The sequence below is a fragment of the Platalea leucorodia genome, assembly GCF_965183815.1.
Source record: "Platalea leucorodia genome assembly, chromosome: 15".
NCBI classification, from domain to species: Eukaryota; Metazoa; Chordata; class Aves; order Pelecaniformes; family Threskiornithidae; genus Platalea; species Platalea leucorodia.
Window position 1 is genome coordinate 6,291,514 of NC_138837.1, and position 19,004 is coordinate 6,310,517.

Here is a 19,004-nt window from a genome sequence, read left to right on the forward strand (position 1 = left end):
GCAGTAGTTATGCAGTATTTTGTGAGGGATTCACAGCCTTCTACAGTTTCCACAAGCAGCTCTCCCACAAGACCCTAAGTATTAACACAGCTCAGTCCTCACCTGAAGTGGGATGACAATCATGAAAATTTTTTTGTCTTTATCTGACAGGATGTGTTTAATGAAAGCCCAGCCTGTGCCAATAAGGGCAATAGTGATGAACAGAAGAGCACCCTTCAGTCTGAAAGAGAAACAGATAATGCAGTGAGAGACTTTATTTTATCACACTTCCTCTTCTGCCCAGGTTCTCTCCTACAGTCAGTAAAGCCACAAACCCAAACAAATGCCTTGCTATTCATAATTTTGGCAAGTGCTTATCCTACAACAGTGAAGCAGATGTACTTGCTTACAACTGTGTATCACATAGCAATATTACACTTCATTCACAATTGTCAATATATGCAATCTTTTCCTGGGGGAGTCATCCATTCACCATCGTGAACAGGAGAAAACACTGGCAGCTGTACCCTCTTTTACCATTCACACCACGAGCAAATTAGATACTTGAATATTAGTATGAACAAAGAAAAGCAAAGCATTTCTTCTCCTTTTACTCCTCCACCCAGATAAGTACCAATTCTCTGCAGCTGCCCTCTATAAGTAGAGCTTTCCCCTTCACACAGGGCTGATTGTTGCCTTGTCATTCAGCCCATAGTACCAAAGAATCAGCAATTTTCCAGTTTGCTCAGGAGGGAGGGAGGGGGCAGCCCCACAGGGGAATTTAATTTCATTGTTTGAATCTATCACATCAATCTTCTGACATACTTACAGGTGAGTGATGTAATAAACAACAGCCCAGCCTTCAATAGGAAATCCTTGAAAAGAAATGTAGTGATAGTCGATCTGGAAGCAAAAAAATACAGTATGTTACTTTACAAGCTGCTCATCAGCACCCCACCCATGTCTATAAAATAGGTCTGCCTGACAGCCACTTCAAATTTCATTTTCCAATCAGTGTGTACAAACTCAGCTCTGTTACGTCTTACAGAATGCTTCCTCCCAATGTGCTCTGGTTTTGTTTAGCAACAACGAGGCCACTTCCATTTGCTGTATTTCCTAAGTGTTAGTGGATATATCTCATAGAATCTACATCCTTCCCACACAGCTCCCAGACTTAACCATAGTTAAACAACTGCATTTGTAACCTATTTATTCATTCATTGTTCAAGTTCAGTTGCATTAGGTGACTAGAGGTTTTCTAGTTTCAATTTTACTGGAAACCAGATTCAATTCATTAGACCCCAAAAATGTTTGTAGCAGTTATCCTATCGTGAACATGAAGGTGAAGATCCTGGCTGGCACAAACACTGAAGGATTAAATGCTTGCCATTACCTTTGTTTATGAGATCTTTCCAGTGGAAAGGCAAAGTCAATACAATTCAACAGAGACTTCACGCGTTGAAAGCGTTAGGTCTGTTACAGTACACCATAATACTTCATCTAAAGCAGTGCCCTTGAATTTTACAAATATTCATCGGGGTTTCCATTTATTAACATTTATTGCAAGCCACATAGCTGAAGCAGCACCATCGCTCAAGCTTTCAGGCCAGCCTCAGATGGCCAAAACATTAGAATTCATGGAACTCATTCAACCCTCACATATGCTTGCTGCTTCACCACTTCAGGCCATGATCTCAATTGTATTTAAAGTCAGAATTTGCTAATGAAAACTGAATCACTTCCACCAAACAGCTGCAGTTCAGTTCCAATGCTTCAATATGAAAGACACTTCTCTCTCCCTCCCATTCTCCCCCACAAAGTGGATTTCTCTAACAGCATGCCCTGGATTCCATGTTTCTACTTTCTAGCTGAACAACTTAAGGCAGAGATGTTATACGTACCGCATGGAAGACTAAGGACAGAGATTTTGTGAAAGGGAGGGCTGCCATTAGCCAGTGAATCTTAAAGACATCATTTCTGGGAGAGGAGGGGAGGGAAAAAAAAAAAAAAGGAGGAGCATCAATTAAAAGCCAGCAGTAAAAATTTCAGTTCCCAGGGGTATTTCTTGAAAACCTACATCAAACAGTAACACCCAGGCTGAGCTGACTGTAGTGTAAAAGGAATCCCTTTAATGCTGCAGCCCAAGTTTTTGCAACATCCTGAACAACATTTCAACTAAATTCTACAACTCTGATTTTTAATACTTAATTGAAAATAGTAATTCATAGGAACATTTTGCCTATACAGACAATAACTGTTAGAAAGTTTGCTAAACATCAAACATGCATTACTCCACCCTCCGCCCCCAAGTCACTATACACACCACCAAGTGAACTCCAGACTACCAAATAATCTGATCACCAAGTGAACTCCAGACTAAGTCAGAGGTAAAGCCAAAATGGAATCATAGGTGCTCCTGGCTTATGTTGCTACGCTTTAACTATTAAGCAGCATGGTTTTCAATTAGGAATTCCTACCACTTTTGACTATAATCAAAATGTTTATGGCTCTCCACTGCCATAGCTGTCATTCCCCACGGGAAAAAAAATATGATCACCTTTTTCTTGTTATTTATTTTCAAAGAGCATTCTCCTTTTGTCATCAGCTATGAGAATACCCCTTTTATTTGTTGCCACAGTATATTTTAATATGTATGCTACATGAAGAATTTCTTAATGTAAGACTTGATAACTTTAGAACAACAGTCTGCAACAGCAATACTGACAGAAGTACCTGCTTTCAACTATAACTGTATGTATTAGGCATACAATATTGAGCCAGATTTGGAGTTTTAAGTGATTAAATCTGACTGCGAATTGGGTGTGAGAGGAAGAACGAAAAATAAAAATCAAAACACAGTAGGCCCATACTTGTCTCTGACACCAAACTAGTCCGCTTACCTGCGTTTACGAAGTATGTGGATCCATACAGTCCCAGACAGGAAGAAGAACATAGCCATGGAAATGTAGAGTTTTGGCAGTGGGATCTCACCTGCCGAGAGGTAGCTTTCAGGATTCTTTTCCGTGATTTCTATCTGAATATTAAAGGTGTGTTATGTGTACGGTTGAAAAAACATTTTCTTAAAGCACTGAGTTAACAATTACAGTTCACAATCAAACTTCCTCATTTAAAATTAGCTTTTCTGAAGCAGTGACTGTTACAAGACTCAAAGAAAAAAATAAAAGCAACTCTTCGTCCTCAACAATCTCAAAACATTTTGCAAAATTACACCCACAACAATAATTTCCTTGAAAAGCAGAAAAGGACAGAGGTTCCTTCCGCTGCTTCAGTTATGCAACGTAATTCAGAAAGACAAAGTAATTTTCCCAAAGAATAGTTGTTCTCTATACTAAACTTCACAGAATTTGCCCACCTTTAATTCAGAAACAGTATCTATAACCTTGCATAAAACAAGTAGGTTTTTTAGCACAGTCCCGAATTTAAGTGTGGAGGCAGTCACACATAGCTGAAAAACTCACTCTTAGGTTTACTACAGTGGATTTCTTCACCTGTCAAAAGAAAGGAAGCACTCTGCTGCAAGCCTATTACCTTGCGACTGAGAAAACAGAAGCTTTAACAAGCTATTTATGCCCCTAAATGGCTTGGTTACATGTGCTAGGTCTTCATTAAAATAATGCCTCAAGACTGGTTTGCAGCACCGAAACTGTCCTGCAGCTCTAAATACAACCAAGCAGGTTAGTTATCCAGGCTTTCTTCTCTTTCTGATTTCTTCAGTGGGTCAAAGCAACAAACAGCAATTCAAAAACTTGGTCTCTGAAACACACAACTTCAGAAGCAGATTTATAGCAGTCCAGTCCGAGTTAAGCTATGGCTGCTAAGTTTTATCACTACATGCTCCCTTGCTTTTCCCTTGCCGTAGCATCAGCACAACCATGTAAAAAGCAGTCCAGGGGGCTGATCTGGCTGAGTTACCTCAGTCAACGAGAGGATTCATTACAGAAGAGCTCGCTATACACCAGCATGGATGCCGGCACGAGCACAGGAAAGAGAAAAAAGGGAAAGCCTGAGCTGTGATAATGCACTCTGGCTCAAGAGAGCATAGGACCAAACCCCTGGATGTTAAAAGAGACAAGACATTTGCTGTAACATACTGCCTTTAAGATGTGCATCTAACACTGCAAAAACACATCTTTAATTAGGCCAGAAAAAGCAGAGACACTGAATTCAAACACCAACAATCTAGACTGCAGCAACAGCCTTAATATCTGCAATTGTGTAAAGAAAAAAAGTGATTTTTGAGCACAACAAAACACGAACAGCTGTTTTAGCTCCCATCTCATTACAGCATCTAGTCACAACTGTGTAGATGGAACCCAGCCCACATGCAGTCTTCAGATTTCCAGACATTTCTCCAAAACTAGTATTTTAGTTCTTCTTACTGTAGTTGCTTTCTTCAGAAATGCCACTACAGAGATTAAAGGCACAACTCTGAATCACTTTCCACTCCATATATACACTCATGTACAGCGTGTGCTTGATACACAAGCTAGAATTGAAAGCTGTATCTTTCAGTCTAAGCAAGCGAGTTAATTATACTTTAGAAGCTATACTCACATCAAGACTAAATAGCTGCTGATCATTACTCGCCCCATCCTTCCCAACACATTTATGGAAATACAGGCTGTAGAGACCTTCTTGGTTTTCAGAGCTGATGTTAAAAAAAAACTGAAAATAAGGAATAGGAAAGTCAGCATTCTTCTCATTCACAACAGGGTTGCCCTGGTAAGAAGCCATCTCTACTGAAGCATGAAAGAAGTCAGTCATTTAAGGTCAGTTTGTTCAGCAAGCATACTGTTCTGAGGATACCAGCATATCTGCAAGTTTCGACAGAATTCCAGATGCAAAATCATTGTACCTATCTATGATTAGGCACTCTGGTAATCCAAGACCTTTATGAAAGGCCTTTAGGTATCAGTGTTTAACTCTGCTCACCACAGAGAAAAGATAACAAGAAGTGTTGTGTATTTAACATGGTGAAGTGTAAAATTTTGATCATACTTGCCCTAAAGCATAAGCAGCTATTCTGTTCCTCCCCCAACTATACAAATTGGGATAGCTATGGAAATAAGATTTGTGTCACATAATAGAATTTAAAATGTGTTTGTTTCATAGTAACCAACAATCACAAGTGAGCCAGTATACAGAAACACAGCGTTAATCTGGTTTCATGCAGAGTATCTTCCCCTTAAGCGAGTCATCAGTCAGGTCCCAGCTATTTGTTCTTAAAAATCTGTATGCACTAGTTGCATCACAGTAAACTTCAACACGCTGAGGCTCACAGACTAAGATATTTAGAACTGCATCATACCAAAGTCAGTTTAAAACAGCTCCCACACCTTATGAAGAAAGATTTCCAGCACTTATTCTTAACAAGAGTCCACTCAAAAAACTGACTGAGCTATCAGAGAGGCATCTATACCCAAGAAATGGGGATTACAGTAGGGAGCAACAGGCTTGCTTTTCACAAAGCAGTACAGTGAAGGAACTGTCTGCACACATTAAGACTAGACACTGACAGACACCCTACCTGAAATGAAAAAGTTCCTCTGTCATTGTGAACAGGATGTTCTTGTTCTACTATGCTCTGGCAAAAGGAAAAAAGACAGATTTTTTTTTTTTTTAAAGCAGGTAACTACCACATTTGGCTACATCACCCAGACAATCAAAACTGCATTCTGTATATTTACAGCAGAAGTTGAGAGCAATAGAAAATACTACTCTCCACTTTCTGGCTATGCTTATACTGGAATACTCCCCTAGATTCTTTTCAGAAAGAGAACAGCAGATAGTTTCTTACCTGGGAGGATGTTGTACTTCGTTTGGACTGCTTTCCTAGAGATAAAAGTATTAATGGTACATTTAGAGTGTTTGCATTTAGACATCCTCATAGACTACCACCTTTTACACATTGCCAATACCTTACTCCAATCTTCCTATACTTGTCTGCATGGCAATTTCCTAGAAAATCATTAACAGAGATTCTTTCCCAGTCCTTCCTTACTCTCCCAGGACTCTTCCTACAACTAGCATTCATTCCTGATGAATCCTCAAATGCTAGGATAAGCTTCTCTACTATTACACCTTCTACAAAAACCTGCCCAAGAAATCTTTCCAACCCCTCCAATTACACTGATGCAGGAGGCGGATGACCTATACCAGATGCAGGCTACAGCCTTGTTTCATACAGTCTACAGCTATGACTTTTAATGTTACGACACCACTGTTAATCTCACTGATTAATCTTAATCTGGACATCAATACATGGCCTGACAAACATATGGACGTCCTAACCAGCCCTGGGGAAGGAAAAAATTCTCAGCTCTTTGCTAAGCAACGGGCCAGTAAAAACACAAACAAACACAAACCAAACCAACCCCAAAGCACAGGTGACCTGCCAAGTCAGTATCTGTTCTGAACTTGAGAAACTTAAATTGACAGGAGACTTACAGAGCAGCATGTCAAGTTCACAGTTTCATTCTACTGCTATAAGAAGCTTTTCAAACCTCATGTCATCCCATTCTATCAGGAGCTAAAAGTTCAAGACAAACTTTGCTTTTGGCTCCCGCACCTCAATGCGCCCTCAATGCCAGAAAAAGCAGAACTAGAGCTGTCAGATCAATTATTTTCAGTGCCATCCAGCTTTAGTTCTTGACTTGTTAGAACAGCTGTGCAAAATTTTCAACGATAAAGCTTGTGAACATGACAGGCCAAGACAGACTTGGACTACTTCAGATCAGACTGAGCACTCTGATCTAAAGTCTAAACTCTTCCAGGAAGGGATAACATGAACTGTTTAGAGCTAATCTCATCAGAGCCGAGATTATAAAATTGTTTCATCTGCTGATCTGGAAGCCAGACAAAGATTTGTGCCTCCAACAAAGGTTACTGGTATAGTTACTTCTTCATCCCCATAGCTTCTAAGCGACAGACTAGATTTCAACTCTTTAGATACATACAAACTCATACAAATGCTGGCTGGAAAGGACCTGTGGAGGTATTTAACCCAACTTTTGACTCAAAGCATGCCTAGCATCAATACTGTATCACATTGGCCCTGGCTTTGTTTAGTCAAGTGTTTAAAACTTCAAAGGATGGAGGTTCTACAACTTCCACAAATGATCTGCTACCATGCTGGAATACCTACCTAGGAAAGTCTTATTTTCCCTCCCAACATCCAGTCTGAGACACCTGAGACTTAATAAGGGGGATAAGCCACAGGTTGCATTGTGTGCCACTATTAAAAATAGCTTGGCATCATTGTCCTTCTAACTGTCCTTCAACTAGCTGTTGGTGGCTACCAAATTCCCCCTTAGCCTTCTTTTTGCCAGACAAAAGACAACCAAGTACCTCAGCCCCTCCTCACAGGTGCTGTAGGTCTCCAACAGTCACATTAGGTCTCTGCTGGATCAACAGAACTGGTTAACACAAATCACTGAGCAGGAGAGACTCTAGCCCAAAAGGAAGCTCTATGCACAGGTTTACACAAGACTTCCGTCAAGTTCTAGCCCCAGGGGAACCCAGCATGTAACCACAACACACCGCTGAATGCACATCAACGAGGAACCAGCAGTGAGAGCACACGCAGGTCAGCTTTAGCAGGCTTACCTTTGCTGTCTGCATTTTCGTTCGTCTTCGTAGGATTTTTACCAGGATCACTGCTCTGTTCAGAAGTTTTTTGCGGCTTGGTACTTAAGGCAGTAACATTTTCCTCAGACATGAATGAAATTTTAGGTAACAAAGAAGAAGCTTCTGCAGAGAACCGTACTTTCACACTAAATAAACAAAGAATTTTTATACAAAATTAAAGTCAATCAACATTCATAAAGAGGCTGTGATAGCCTACATATACTCAATAAAGGAAAATCAACTTGTCCTGACTTTTTTTTTTACCACAGAGAAAAGGCAAGCACCAGATCATGACTTACAGCAGCCTGGCATTGAACTGATGGCTCTGGGAGAAGTCACACTATATGTTTACATCAAATACAAGAGCGGCTGAACAAAAAAAGTTTATTCAGTTTCAGTAACCAGAGCCTCATTAGAAATCATGTTTCCACACAGTTATAGTTGGTCTTCCAAAGGAAAGCAACACAGCCTCAAAGGTGCTTCCATAAAAATAGATAATTCAAGACAAGCAATAAAACAGCATATTCAGTGCAAGAGCTGCAGAAGTGACCCAAGAATTCAAGTTCATGCCTGCAGCACAATTAAGGTATGACTCTTCTGCCCTATGTCCTCCAACATACAGCAAGAATTCTTAGACCATTTTATACTGAAAGTTTTTTCTTTCACTCTCACCTCCCCTCAGCTCTCATGTAACCCATTAAGAAATAAACTACGTGCACAGCAGTTTTCCAAGCCCTTAAAGAAATTTCACAAGTGTCACCTTAGCTTAAACTAGAGAAATAACTTTAAAACATGGTGTACACTATTTACTCACACTTCAGTTTTGAAGTCCAGAAGTAAGATGACAACAGAGACATCTCGCTCTGGTTTCTTTTTCAAGATACAGTAATCTACTTCTTCATCCTGGTAATATAAGCAAAACATCTTTGAAGTGCCCTCCTGTCGATAAGAAATGGGACACGCTCCCCCCGCCAGGTAGAGGTTACCATTCTTAGTCCAGAAAGTTGTATAATTGAATTACCCTTACAAACGGCCCATGTCTAAAGGCCCCCCCCCTTTTTTTTTTTTTATTTCTTCCTGCCATTCCTGGAGTAAGGTAGACTATGAGATGCCCCCAGCTTAGAAAAATAAGGTCACATCTCTTACTCTTACCAGGTAAGTGGAGAACCCATCATTCCTTGTTCGATCCAAACTGAACCCCACCTATGAGACAATTGAGAAGAATCTGTCAAATTAAAACAGCTCAGGTTCCCCTAGTATCAGAAGTCAAACCACCACTGAAAGAGTTAAAGATACTGCTCCCTAAATAAATTAAACATTTAAGGCAAAATCCAGGTATTTTTCTCATTACCTAATTAGACAGGAAAAATTTATCCAAATCTAATAAACTTGGCAGTTCATCCATATCCACCAAGAATACAATATATACCGATTCAAACTCAAACTAGAGTACCTTCTGTCCCTGAACCTTTTAACTTATTTCAGAATTTTTCCAGATGTTTTTCCTTGAGGAAAACATTTAATACTTTTAGTAATAAAGAAGTCAAACTGTGCAGAAGAGTAAGAACACAGGTCTGTTTTCTACCCTAGTGTTTCACTCTCTCTATTAAAATCACTCATATAATGTACTATATAACATGTAATGTTAGAGTCCTCTAAAAATAAGACAGTCACTGTTCTGGAAACCTACTGATATCATGATTACAAGATACATTGCATTGCAACAGGACAACCATGTGAAAATCTCACATCAGAGGACTGCTTAGGAAGCCTATGTTCAATATAGGTTGTAGATGCGCGCATCGAGTTCAGTAGAGGATCCGGTAAGTTAAAGTTTATCCTTAAAGCAGAATGTATAGTGCTCAAGGATAAGTCTCACAGTATACATATCCTCATAAATTGCCCGCAGTGAGGAGCAAAGCCAACAGCACCACCAGTCAGGATCCAACACCTCAAACAAGGTAAGGCATCCAGTGGAAGGGCAATTTAACAGGAGGCTTAATACAGTCATTGAACTCAACTTACTGATAAGCTGCCCTTGTCATCAGAGCCCACAGGGGGCTTCAATGAAAGGTTGCCGACATTGACTTTCATGAAACCATCCTTGAAGAAGCCAAAGGTATTCAGGTGCACTTTCTGCCTCACATCATCCTGCAAGAAAGGAAAGTAAGTTTACAAATCACATACAGTCATCTGCAGCAGCAAAGAAGAAGCAGGGCGACAGAGATTGACACTTACTTAAGTATTCATGAAAAACATCTACCTGATCATACCAAGAGAAAATTTATTTAGGATACCTTCGGATATAACTAATTATTTCACTGGAATCAACCAACTCTTCCAATAACTTGAACAGTAAGAACTTTAAATAAATGCGTCTTTGCTAATTACCTGGCTATACTACTGAGAAATATGCAAGAAAAAAGTTTGGAAGAAATTAAATATCTGGCAATGATTAAATAAAATATTGCTACCAAAAAAAAAGACTGTAGGCAAATCAAGACAACTATTGTTTGAACACTAGCTGCTGTCATTGCAACAGACTGAAGAGGAATTAGTTGACTATAGTGATCTCGCCTAACAGAGCTGGGTTTTGGCCAGGTGTTTCACAACTATCACAGTGTATTGCCACCCCATCAGATCTTCTGCATTAGGCAGGGTCAATGTTTGGACAGTCAAACACCTAACACTGGAAAACTATGTGTATGGTGTAGATGAGAAAATGTCTTATGTAGCCCCATTCCTCCAAATGATTTTTAGCAAGGCCTTGCATCTTATAAGTAGCATAAACACCAAAAACTGGATATGTGTGTTCAAACAGCATTACTTGGGTCAGTTTCTCTAACAGGAAAATTCCAATCCCCTCCTCTGCTCCCTGTCTTAGCTGTAGAATAATTTACTCCCTCTCAGTCTGGCAAGAAAACCATAGAAACTGATCCCTTTCCATGCCTTGCTCAGCTGATAAAGGTTCAAGTACAGTGAGCTTTTTTTTTTTTTTAAGAAGGTCAGAAAGGACCTCACATGAAAAGTAGTAAACGTTACACACAGTTGCCACATCAGGTGAGGAAACGTCATATCCCTGTTACTTTGCATTCATAAATCAATAAACAGGCATGCAGTTGGAGCCTCAAACCTACTCGATCGTTAATTGGAAGAAAAGCAGAAACAGAGCAACAAAAATTAAAAAGCAAGTTTAAAATTGATTTAAAGCACTTTTACAAGTTGTCACTAAAAATAAGAGAATTGTTTCTTCCTCCTGTTTCTTTAGGAAAGATAATCAGATTGCAGAATACTCTAAGCAGAGAATTCAGCTGCTAAAGGCAAACAAAGTGTTCTGGACAAGGTATTGGAAGACCGAGCTAAGAATTGTAGAAGTACAGTAAGTTCTCTCTCTTCCTTTGCTCCCAGTATTAATTTTGACATCTCTGCATAAAACATTCCTGACACATAAATATGACTCACTGTAATAGCAGGACACTACTCCTGACACAGCTAACCTGTAATATAGCTGTAATAAGATTGCCCTAACAGAATCAAGTTAACCTGGCAAATAACCAGATGGTTCCCTTAATGCTCAGAAGAGGAAAAAAAAAGTCAGTGACACATGGCACACAGCAGATGCTTTGTTCAACAGCGTATTATAGCTGTGCTGTCTTTGGGTTCTAGGTCACTTAATGTGCTTGAAACAAGAGCCCATCTGGTTCATTTAACACTGCTTTTAATATAATTTCCCAGTCAGAACAGAATATTAATGCTAGCTCTTTACGTAGCACATCATACGTCTTTAACCGCATCTGGACAGATAAGCATTTGTCTGGGTGATTAGGTAGAAGGGAACGGGGGGGGGATACAGTGTCATCCAGCCACAGGGTGTTCTGCACCTTATAAACATGACCAGAGACAGCTGCTTAAGTCAGAATACTTGCAAAAGCTATTCAGTTCAATTTAAGTTTGTTTACTCCGCCAGTTTACTGCTCCCCACCAATAAAAGATAATTAATATACAACACACATATACTTTCCTCCCTGGTTTTATCTCAGCTTTGAGTGCTTAGAGTTTACAGATTTAGTTCACAAATCCTTCAGCTTTACATGATCCCACACACACTGTTACCAGTTGCCACCAAGCAACAGCACGCTCTCCAAGAGCTGCTCCACACATCCACAGCTTAAAGAGAGTGGCTTACTAATAATTGTCTCGCCTCTCACAGGATTAACAGGTTGGAAGAATCTGGCTTTTATTTATAATCACTCAACTGCTGACGGCAGAAATATTCAATTGTAAGTTTACAACAAAGATCTAAACCCATACAAGTGAATACTTAAGCATCTGAGTTGTTAGCATACACATTATTTTAATTTACATAGAGTGCATTTAATGCTTAAGTCTGCCCCTTTGAGAAGGGGTGATCTGGGACTCATCACTACCAGGTTACAATCAGACCAATACAATATGTTCTCAGCTTATTTCCATAAAAATCTTCCCCACTTCTTCTACCCCTTTAGGATAAAAATTGATCCTGCAACATATGAATAAGATTACAGGAAAGTAGTATCCAAGATCCTATAGCCCAGAGTGGGCAGAAAAAGATTCTTTAACATTTTACCCAAAATCTAATTGGGATCATGCTATCAGGGTGTGAGACTAATACACTTAATTCATTTAGTCTTACATAAATTATGTGAAAGCAAGCACTAAAAAAATAACATCTTCCAAATAATAATTTGGAACATGAAATTGCAATCTTGACAATATCATTAAACAGGAGAGGTCTTACTTCCCTTTTGGAAGCTAAATAATTGCAAAGAGAATTCATTCTAATCAGAAACTAACACCACAGCTGCTACACAGCATTGTCAGCTGGATGTTTCCTCTTGATAAATCACTAGAAACTGGTACGTTCGGGTATTCACTAGCATTAAACCTAACTTCCTCAGTCTCCGAGACAGTTTGCCATTGCATCACGGAAAACATAAGGCTTCAGTATTACAGCATTCAACTGTTAAGACCAAAAAAAAAAAAAAAAATCTTATTTTAAATCAAGAGAAACATTCCAACTACCAGCTACTTCTGGAAAACTCTGAAAACTGCTCCCAGTCTTCTATAACTTCACTTTTTGTAGGGTTTTTTTGTGGTGCTTTTGTTTGTTTGTTTTTTAAACACAGCTCATTAAACTAATGAAGCTGGTAGCAATTGTTACTAAGGAAGAGAGTCTCCTTTGACAAGGTTAGTCTAATAGCAAGATTCAAATAATTTTTTTAACTCAGGAGAAATAAATCATTTTGTATGTTTTTATAAAGATAAAAAGTTATTTGCAGAACAGGAAACCACTCAGATGGTGGCTTGTTTTTCTGACAACAAAAAAAGCTTCACCTTAGCACGCTAATTACAAGATACAAGAATGAGGCTATTCTAACTCAAGCAATAACAGCTTGTTTGAGGAAACCTAATAGCAAACACACAAAGCTGCGGCCTTTAGCTTGGCACAGCATCAAAGCACACTTACAAGCAAGGAGCCAATGGCAAGAACACCAGAAGGGAGATTTCTTTGTGAAAGGGTACAGTTGTTTGAGCCTGACATTCACATAAATGCTGCAAAGCGACAGCAGAAGCAGAAAGGGAGAGAGCATGCTCTAACAGTAAAGCTCGTGTTTATACAGGAAGCGGACAAAGGCATTAACACTCTTCTACTTTCCACAGTGCTCCATAGGTCAGTGTTGCAATTCACACAAGATACCTAAAAAAGTAAAACCATACCCCACTTTGATTGTAAAAATCAGCAACCACAGCATAGTAATTGATCCAAGCAGTTAAGAGAGACCCTAATAGGAACTAGAAACAGTAATGTTTGCTGCTGAGAACATTTGCTTGAGGCCAGTTTGAAAGTTTTCTATGTAAGGGAAGTATCACCCCAGGAGAAATTCTTCCAGCACTCAACTGTTGGCCACAAATTCCTCAAAACAATAATGTAACCAGCACAAACCTCCTAATTTATTGCTTCAGAGAAAAGTTTACTTTTTCTGAAGCAGAAAAATATTCATGTGGTTGCACATCAGACAACTACATAGTCTGGAAAATCCCCTACGAATAAGTCACAAATCTCCCCCTGGCATTCACTGTATCCCACAGGCTGAAGGGGAGCTCCTGCAAAGTTCTGGCACTCTCCCTAAACTGCTACAAGAACAGAGTAATCCTGGCCCTGGTCATATATATGACCATATTAACTTCTTCCAGTGTTTCTATTGGCAAAATATTACATGTTGTTGACAACAAGAACAAAATTAACAGCAGCACTCTGAAGATATACAGAGCGCTTCATGAACTGTACAGAAGCCCTTAAAAAGCATCACCCCAAGCGCACAGGTCTGGTATCACAGAACCACTGCACAGCTTTTCATTTAAAATACAACAGCAGGACTCTGGAGCTGCAGATCGTTGCCACGATACGTACCACTTCCCATCAACCAGCCTGAATAACTAGTTTTTCCTCAAACATAGGCACAGGACGACACAACACTCTCTCAAAGCACAACCAGAACTCTATTAAAATGAAATAGAGAGCTGTCAGCATGAGTATCTTCTTTTGCCTCTACTGATAGCTTGATTAGCACAAAGAAACTACAGCTGGAAGGCCAATAAGACAGCCACACAGCCTTTTAGAGTCGAGCGACCCGTAAAGACAAGAAAGCTACTGCAGAACACAGATTAAAAGCAAAAACATCCCCAAACTCCCTCCAGAAACCTCCCCACATCCCATGTTCAGTCCTTGCTCATCACACACAGCTTTCTGTCTCGCTTTTAACAAGATGTGAAAAATTTGCACCTTCAAACCACTGCAGTTCTGAGGCTCCTTCACACGCTTTCCCCACGACTAAGAAACAGGCAGCCAAAAAGGCAGGGAAGGGGCTAAGGGGATGCGGGGAGAAATAACGGGAAAAGCAGAACACAGCGGGGCCCAGGCAGGCCGAGGAGCAGGGGGAGAGCCCAGAAAGCAGCGAAGAGGGAGAAATGCCGGGGAAAGGCAGCGGGACGAAGCTGGAGGCGCACGGAGAAGAGGAGAGCCCCGGACCGCGGGAGGCGGGCAGGGCCAGGCCGGCCCCGCCACTCCTCTCAGGAGACCCGGAGGGAGCCAGGCGCCGCCCGGGGGGCCGAGCCTGCAGGGACGGAGGCGGCGCAGACCTTACTTTGAGGGTGAGGTGATGGACGCGGGCACCGGCCGGGCCCGTCCAGAGCAGCACCAGCCCCAGCACAACCGCGGCCCGCGACAGCACAGCCCCAGCGCCGCGGGCCGCCATGTTTATTCCAGCATCAGCATCCTCTTCCCGCGCCACTTCCGGGGTCAAGGGGCGGTGGCGGCACGTGACGGCGGCGGGGCCGTCCCTCGCCCCTGTCACCGCCGGGTCTCTCCTGTCACCTGGGTTTGTCGCCTGTCAGCGGGGTTTGTCCCCATGTCAGCGGGGTTTTGTGGCTTCCCAGCCCTTTTCTCTCCCTCTAGGGCCCCTCTGGGCTGCCCACCGCCCGGACGGTGCCCCCCAGAGTGTCCCCGGGTTGGCCCGGGCCCCTCGGTAAGGGCCATGGCGGTGGTCAGGGCCCTGAGGCAGCTCCCTCCTTGCTGATGGCCCTCGCTGCTCTCACAGGGGGACACCGGTCAAAGGGAACCCCTGAGCCTTGCCGAGAACATCGTGTGTGGAGGTGCCCAGCAAGGCCCTGGTTGGGGCGAGGCGCCACAGAGCTGCTCTGCCCCCCGGGGGAAGGCCGGAGCTCTTCCCGCCGCAGCCCTCGGCCGTGCAGCACAGCTCCTAGGGAGGTTTGGGGTTGTCGCTTCCAGCTCAGCCGTGGGTCCGCCAGCAAGTTTCAGCTTCTTCCTGGGAGCTGTAGCAAGACAGATGTCTGAGCATCAGGTAGTCCAAACAACTGAAAAACTGCCTTTCTGTTTAAAGCTGGGTTTCGAGTATTAATTTTAAATATCACAAAAAAGTATGTAACAAAACAAAGGGCTTTCTGCTTCCTTACTGGAATAGTTTTGCAGCTATTGAACTCTTTGAAACTGATAGCTGTAGTCCCACTTAAAAATGAAACGACAAGCAGATTGGGCCTGACTTCAGTGGCTCCTTTGTTGCTCAAACTAAGAGTAACACAAGAAGCAAAATGAACGTGAATAGCAGCAATTAAAATGGCTTTTAGGCTAACACAGTGCTAAAAAAAATTTTGAAAGACTGTGCAATGTATCTTCCTTACAGGAAGCCATCAGTATAAATAAATGTAGTTCTTCGGTGTGGAGTCCTGTCCTGTCAGATCTTGGAACCCAAACATTCTGATTTTCCCTTTCAGTGTATGGAGTAACAGCTGTGCAAGTTTCTTCATCTAGAGCCAGATAAACAACTAGACTGGACCAGGTGAGTAGTAAAATGCAAGCAAGAGCAAACAGGCAGAGAAAAATCAATAGTCTTGACCTTTATATTAGCAAGATTATGTAGAATGTCACATCTTTGTACAGAGGTGATTCAGATGTTACTGTACATTACCCATTACCTCTTACAGTTTAATTTTCCCCTTTTTCTTTTATACTCTTAGGTAATAAAATAAACATAGAAATCTTGCCGTCAGCCAAAGAAACCTGGACGGGTACCAGAAAATATCTGGAAGCACGAAAAAAACAATCTTGTGTTTTTCTAGTAGGATTCTTTCTCTGGGCAGTAACTTGTACGTGCCACTAGATGTCCTGTCAGCATCAGGCCTTGTAGTGAGCGTAGCTACACCCCACAGATTGCAAGCAGCCTAAGTAACTACAAACATCAGATAATTTATCCTGGAAAGATAACTCTGGTCCAGGTATTTTCTTGGAATTAATACTTTTAATGTTGTAATTATTATAATTTCTGTGCACGGACCACCTGGGAAACCTAGAGACTTTTGACTCCTGAGAAACAGTTGCTTGCAGCGACAGCTGCAGCGCAGGCTTTCATGCCTTGCTCCACTAAGTATCAGGCACGATTTGACTGCTTCAGTGGTCAAATAGCATGAGGTTTTCCCCTATAATTCTGGGGGTTGGTTCAGCTGAAGAGCCTCTCTCAGTCTGAAGATGCTTCCTAAGAGCAATCAGGGATTTCTATGCCACAGACTAGAAACTGTCTGAAGATGTTTATTTTGTTCATGTAACTCTCCACCAACTATTAGGATATTGTAGTAAGTTCCCCACTTACCTAGCCTAAATAATCTCAAAGTTAGAACTTATAACATGTTTACTATGGCTATGCATTTTTCGAAGAATTTGTATGTTAAATTATGTCTATACTTAAATTTACATGCCTATCAATATGCAAACTGGCTGCTGGCTGTAATGAATATGCTATAACAGCAACTCTCATCATTATATTGATATGTTTTACTGTAGCTTCCAGACAAGATTTGCCTTGCTCTAAATGCGCTGTTCCTAGCAAGTACAGTTATTCTCAGCTGTGGTTAAACATATTTAGCCTGGATATCTTTTTCCTTTACTCCTTCATTGTATTTTCACATGTACCCAAATATCTAATTAGAACCCTTCACTATTTTTTTTTTTTAAGCTTATCATGGGCAACTATTGAGATTGGGTGGAAGGCATCAGCAGTGTCAGGAAAATCTTGGCACGGGGGCGGCCTGCAGGTACCCCTCAGTACAGAGCGAAGCAGATTAAGTGTCAATTTGTTAACATACTCCATGAGCTGAGGTACAGGCGCGTCCTGGGGTAGCAAGGGCTGGACACGGAGTCGGTAGATGAGCATAACACAGCCAGCAGGGCAGGAGCCTCACCATCAGGGTCCAGTCCCACCGTCCCCAGGCAAGGCGAGCAGGGCAGGCCCAGGGACGGCAGCTAAGAGTCCGGGTCATCAGGCCAGCTCACGGCAATGCGACAGGGCAAGGCTGAGCTGAGAACTCAATCCACAGTTTGAGTGATGGTAGCCAAGGTCAGACACAATCTAGTGATGGCTGGACAGGTCCACAGGGATGAGGCAGGCCTGAGATCAGCCAGATGTGAGCCAGGCTCCACATCAACGGGGTCTATAGCCATCGCTGTGGCTGAGCTGGAGACCCCTGCAACATCACTCAGAGACCGAACCCTCAGGCCAAAGCTTAACTGCCACTCCTGAGTCCCTGGGCAGAGGGTGTGGGTGGAGGCCACAGGTGAGGCTGGTCATGGCCATTAAGGTTTATCAGGTGTTAATCAGGCCTTAATTAGCCCCCTCTAAGACCCTGATAGGGCATTTAAAGAGCATCAAGGTCCCCTGCTGTGTGGCTGAATGATCTGTGTGGTGCTGTAACAGCAGAGAGGAAACAGCTGTGATGGCCTTAGGGAAAGGTGTGTCCTCTTCCTCTCCCGGTGCCGTTTCAGTCCCAGTGTATGAGAGGTTACAAGCAACATCTACGTTCCTTTTCTTGGACGTGGATGATCTGGGTAGAATTATAAAACTAAAAGGGAAGCAGCTGCAAGGGTGATAACTTTGGGGGGGAAAGGTGGGTCCTCTTCCTCTTATATCCTGGAAGCTAGAAATGCTTGTACGTGCTCTGAAAGTTCTGATTTTTCTTGCTTTGCATGAGTAAACAAACCCAGAGAAAAGGGTTTAGATTGAACTGTAATTTAGGGATTTACTTCATCTTCTTTAAATACCTTCCGAATCATTTAGCAGCTAATCGGGCTGTTTTCAAGTGGGACTGGGGTTTCCTAAACAAAGTCTTGGCCTTCTAAAAAGGGAGTTGCTTCTACTTGGGCTTAGGATCTACCTCTGGGAGTGTTCTGAATCATAACAACAGGAGAGGTAAACACAGACAATTTACAGGAATAGGCCCATATCTAGAGAACAAATCTGCGTGGTCTTGGTCTCGGTGTGGCTGAAGGAAAACTCCCACCAGCTTCTGTGTCTTTCAGATTTGGATTGCGCAAATTCAGTAACAAAGTAATAGATAATATAATTTCTAAGTGTCATTTTGAATTATTCTTTTGAGGCTGGGACCTACTGAGCTTTCCAGCATCCTACTTCAGCATAAAGGGCTCTTAATGCTCCCATCACAGTTAATTACATTAGTAATTAGGGACCAACCAAGCTGCAGGCCCTGCTGTTTTGGGCACTGTACAACTGAAAGTAATAACGTAAATGGCAGTCCCTGTCTTGGAGAGTTTCAGGGTAAATAATAAAGACAATCAAAGATAGGAAAAAGTCCCCTTCCAGAAATATCCGGAATTAATTTTATTTGGTGTTTGTCTTGAACCTCTGTCCACATGAATTTTTAACAACTTTTCATAGGTTTTGGCATGGTTGATTGTAATGTACCATCATAATACAAAACTTGTATTTCTGGCCTTTATCTTTCTGTAACTGGTTAACCATTTTTATCTTTCA

General features: G+C 41.7%; 1 protein-coding gene across 6 annotated transcripts in view; it reads right to left on the bottom strand.

Moving 5' to 3' along the window:
• The window catches only part of GPR107 (G protein-coupled receptor 107), a gene marked incomplete at its 3' end in the record, with an annotated part of 40,116 nt that extends 25,154 nt beyond the window's left edge, over positions 1–14,962 (bottom strand). For 4 of the 6 annotated variants that reach the window (XR_014229863.1, XR_014229864.1, XM_082327708.1 and 1 more), the window contains exons 1-12: positions 14,811–14,946; positions 9,652–9,777; positions 8,779–8,829; positions 8,441–8,529; positions 7,606–7,772; positions 5,798–5,832; positions 5,528–5,584; positions 4,555–4,665; positions 2,880–3,013; positions 1,881–1,956; positions 809–882; positions 103–220 (exon numbers count right to left, since the gene is read on the bottom strand). Coding sequence is in view for 4 of the 6 variants with exons in the window: in XM_082327708.1 (XP_082183834.1) it covers positions 103–220; positions 809–882; positions 1,881–1,956; positions 2,880–3,013; positions 4,555–4,665; positions 5,528–5,584; positions 5,798–5,832; positions 7,606–7,772; positions 8,441–8,529; positions 8,779–8,829; positions 9,652–9,777; positions 14,811–14,921 (1,149 nt within the window). Of the gene's footprint in view, positions 1–102; positions 221–808; positions 883–1,880; positions 1,957–2,879; positions 3,014–4,554; positions 4,666–5,527; positions 5,585–5,797; positions 5,833–7,605; positions 7,773–8,440; positions 8,530–8,778; positions 8,830–9,651; positions 9,778–14,810 lie in introns of all 6 variants that reach the window. The other 2 variants (XM_082327711.1, XM_082327709.1) reach the window with 2 other exon arrangements.
• Between the last annotated feature and the right edge of the window lie 4,042 nt (positions 14,963–19,004).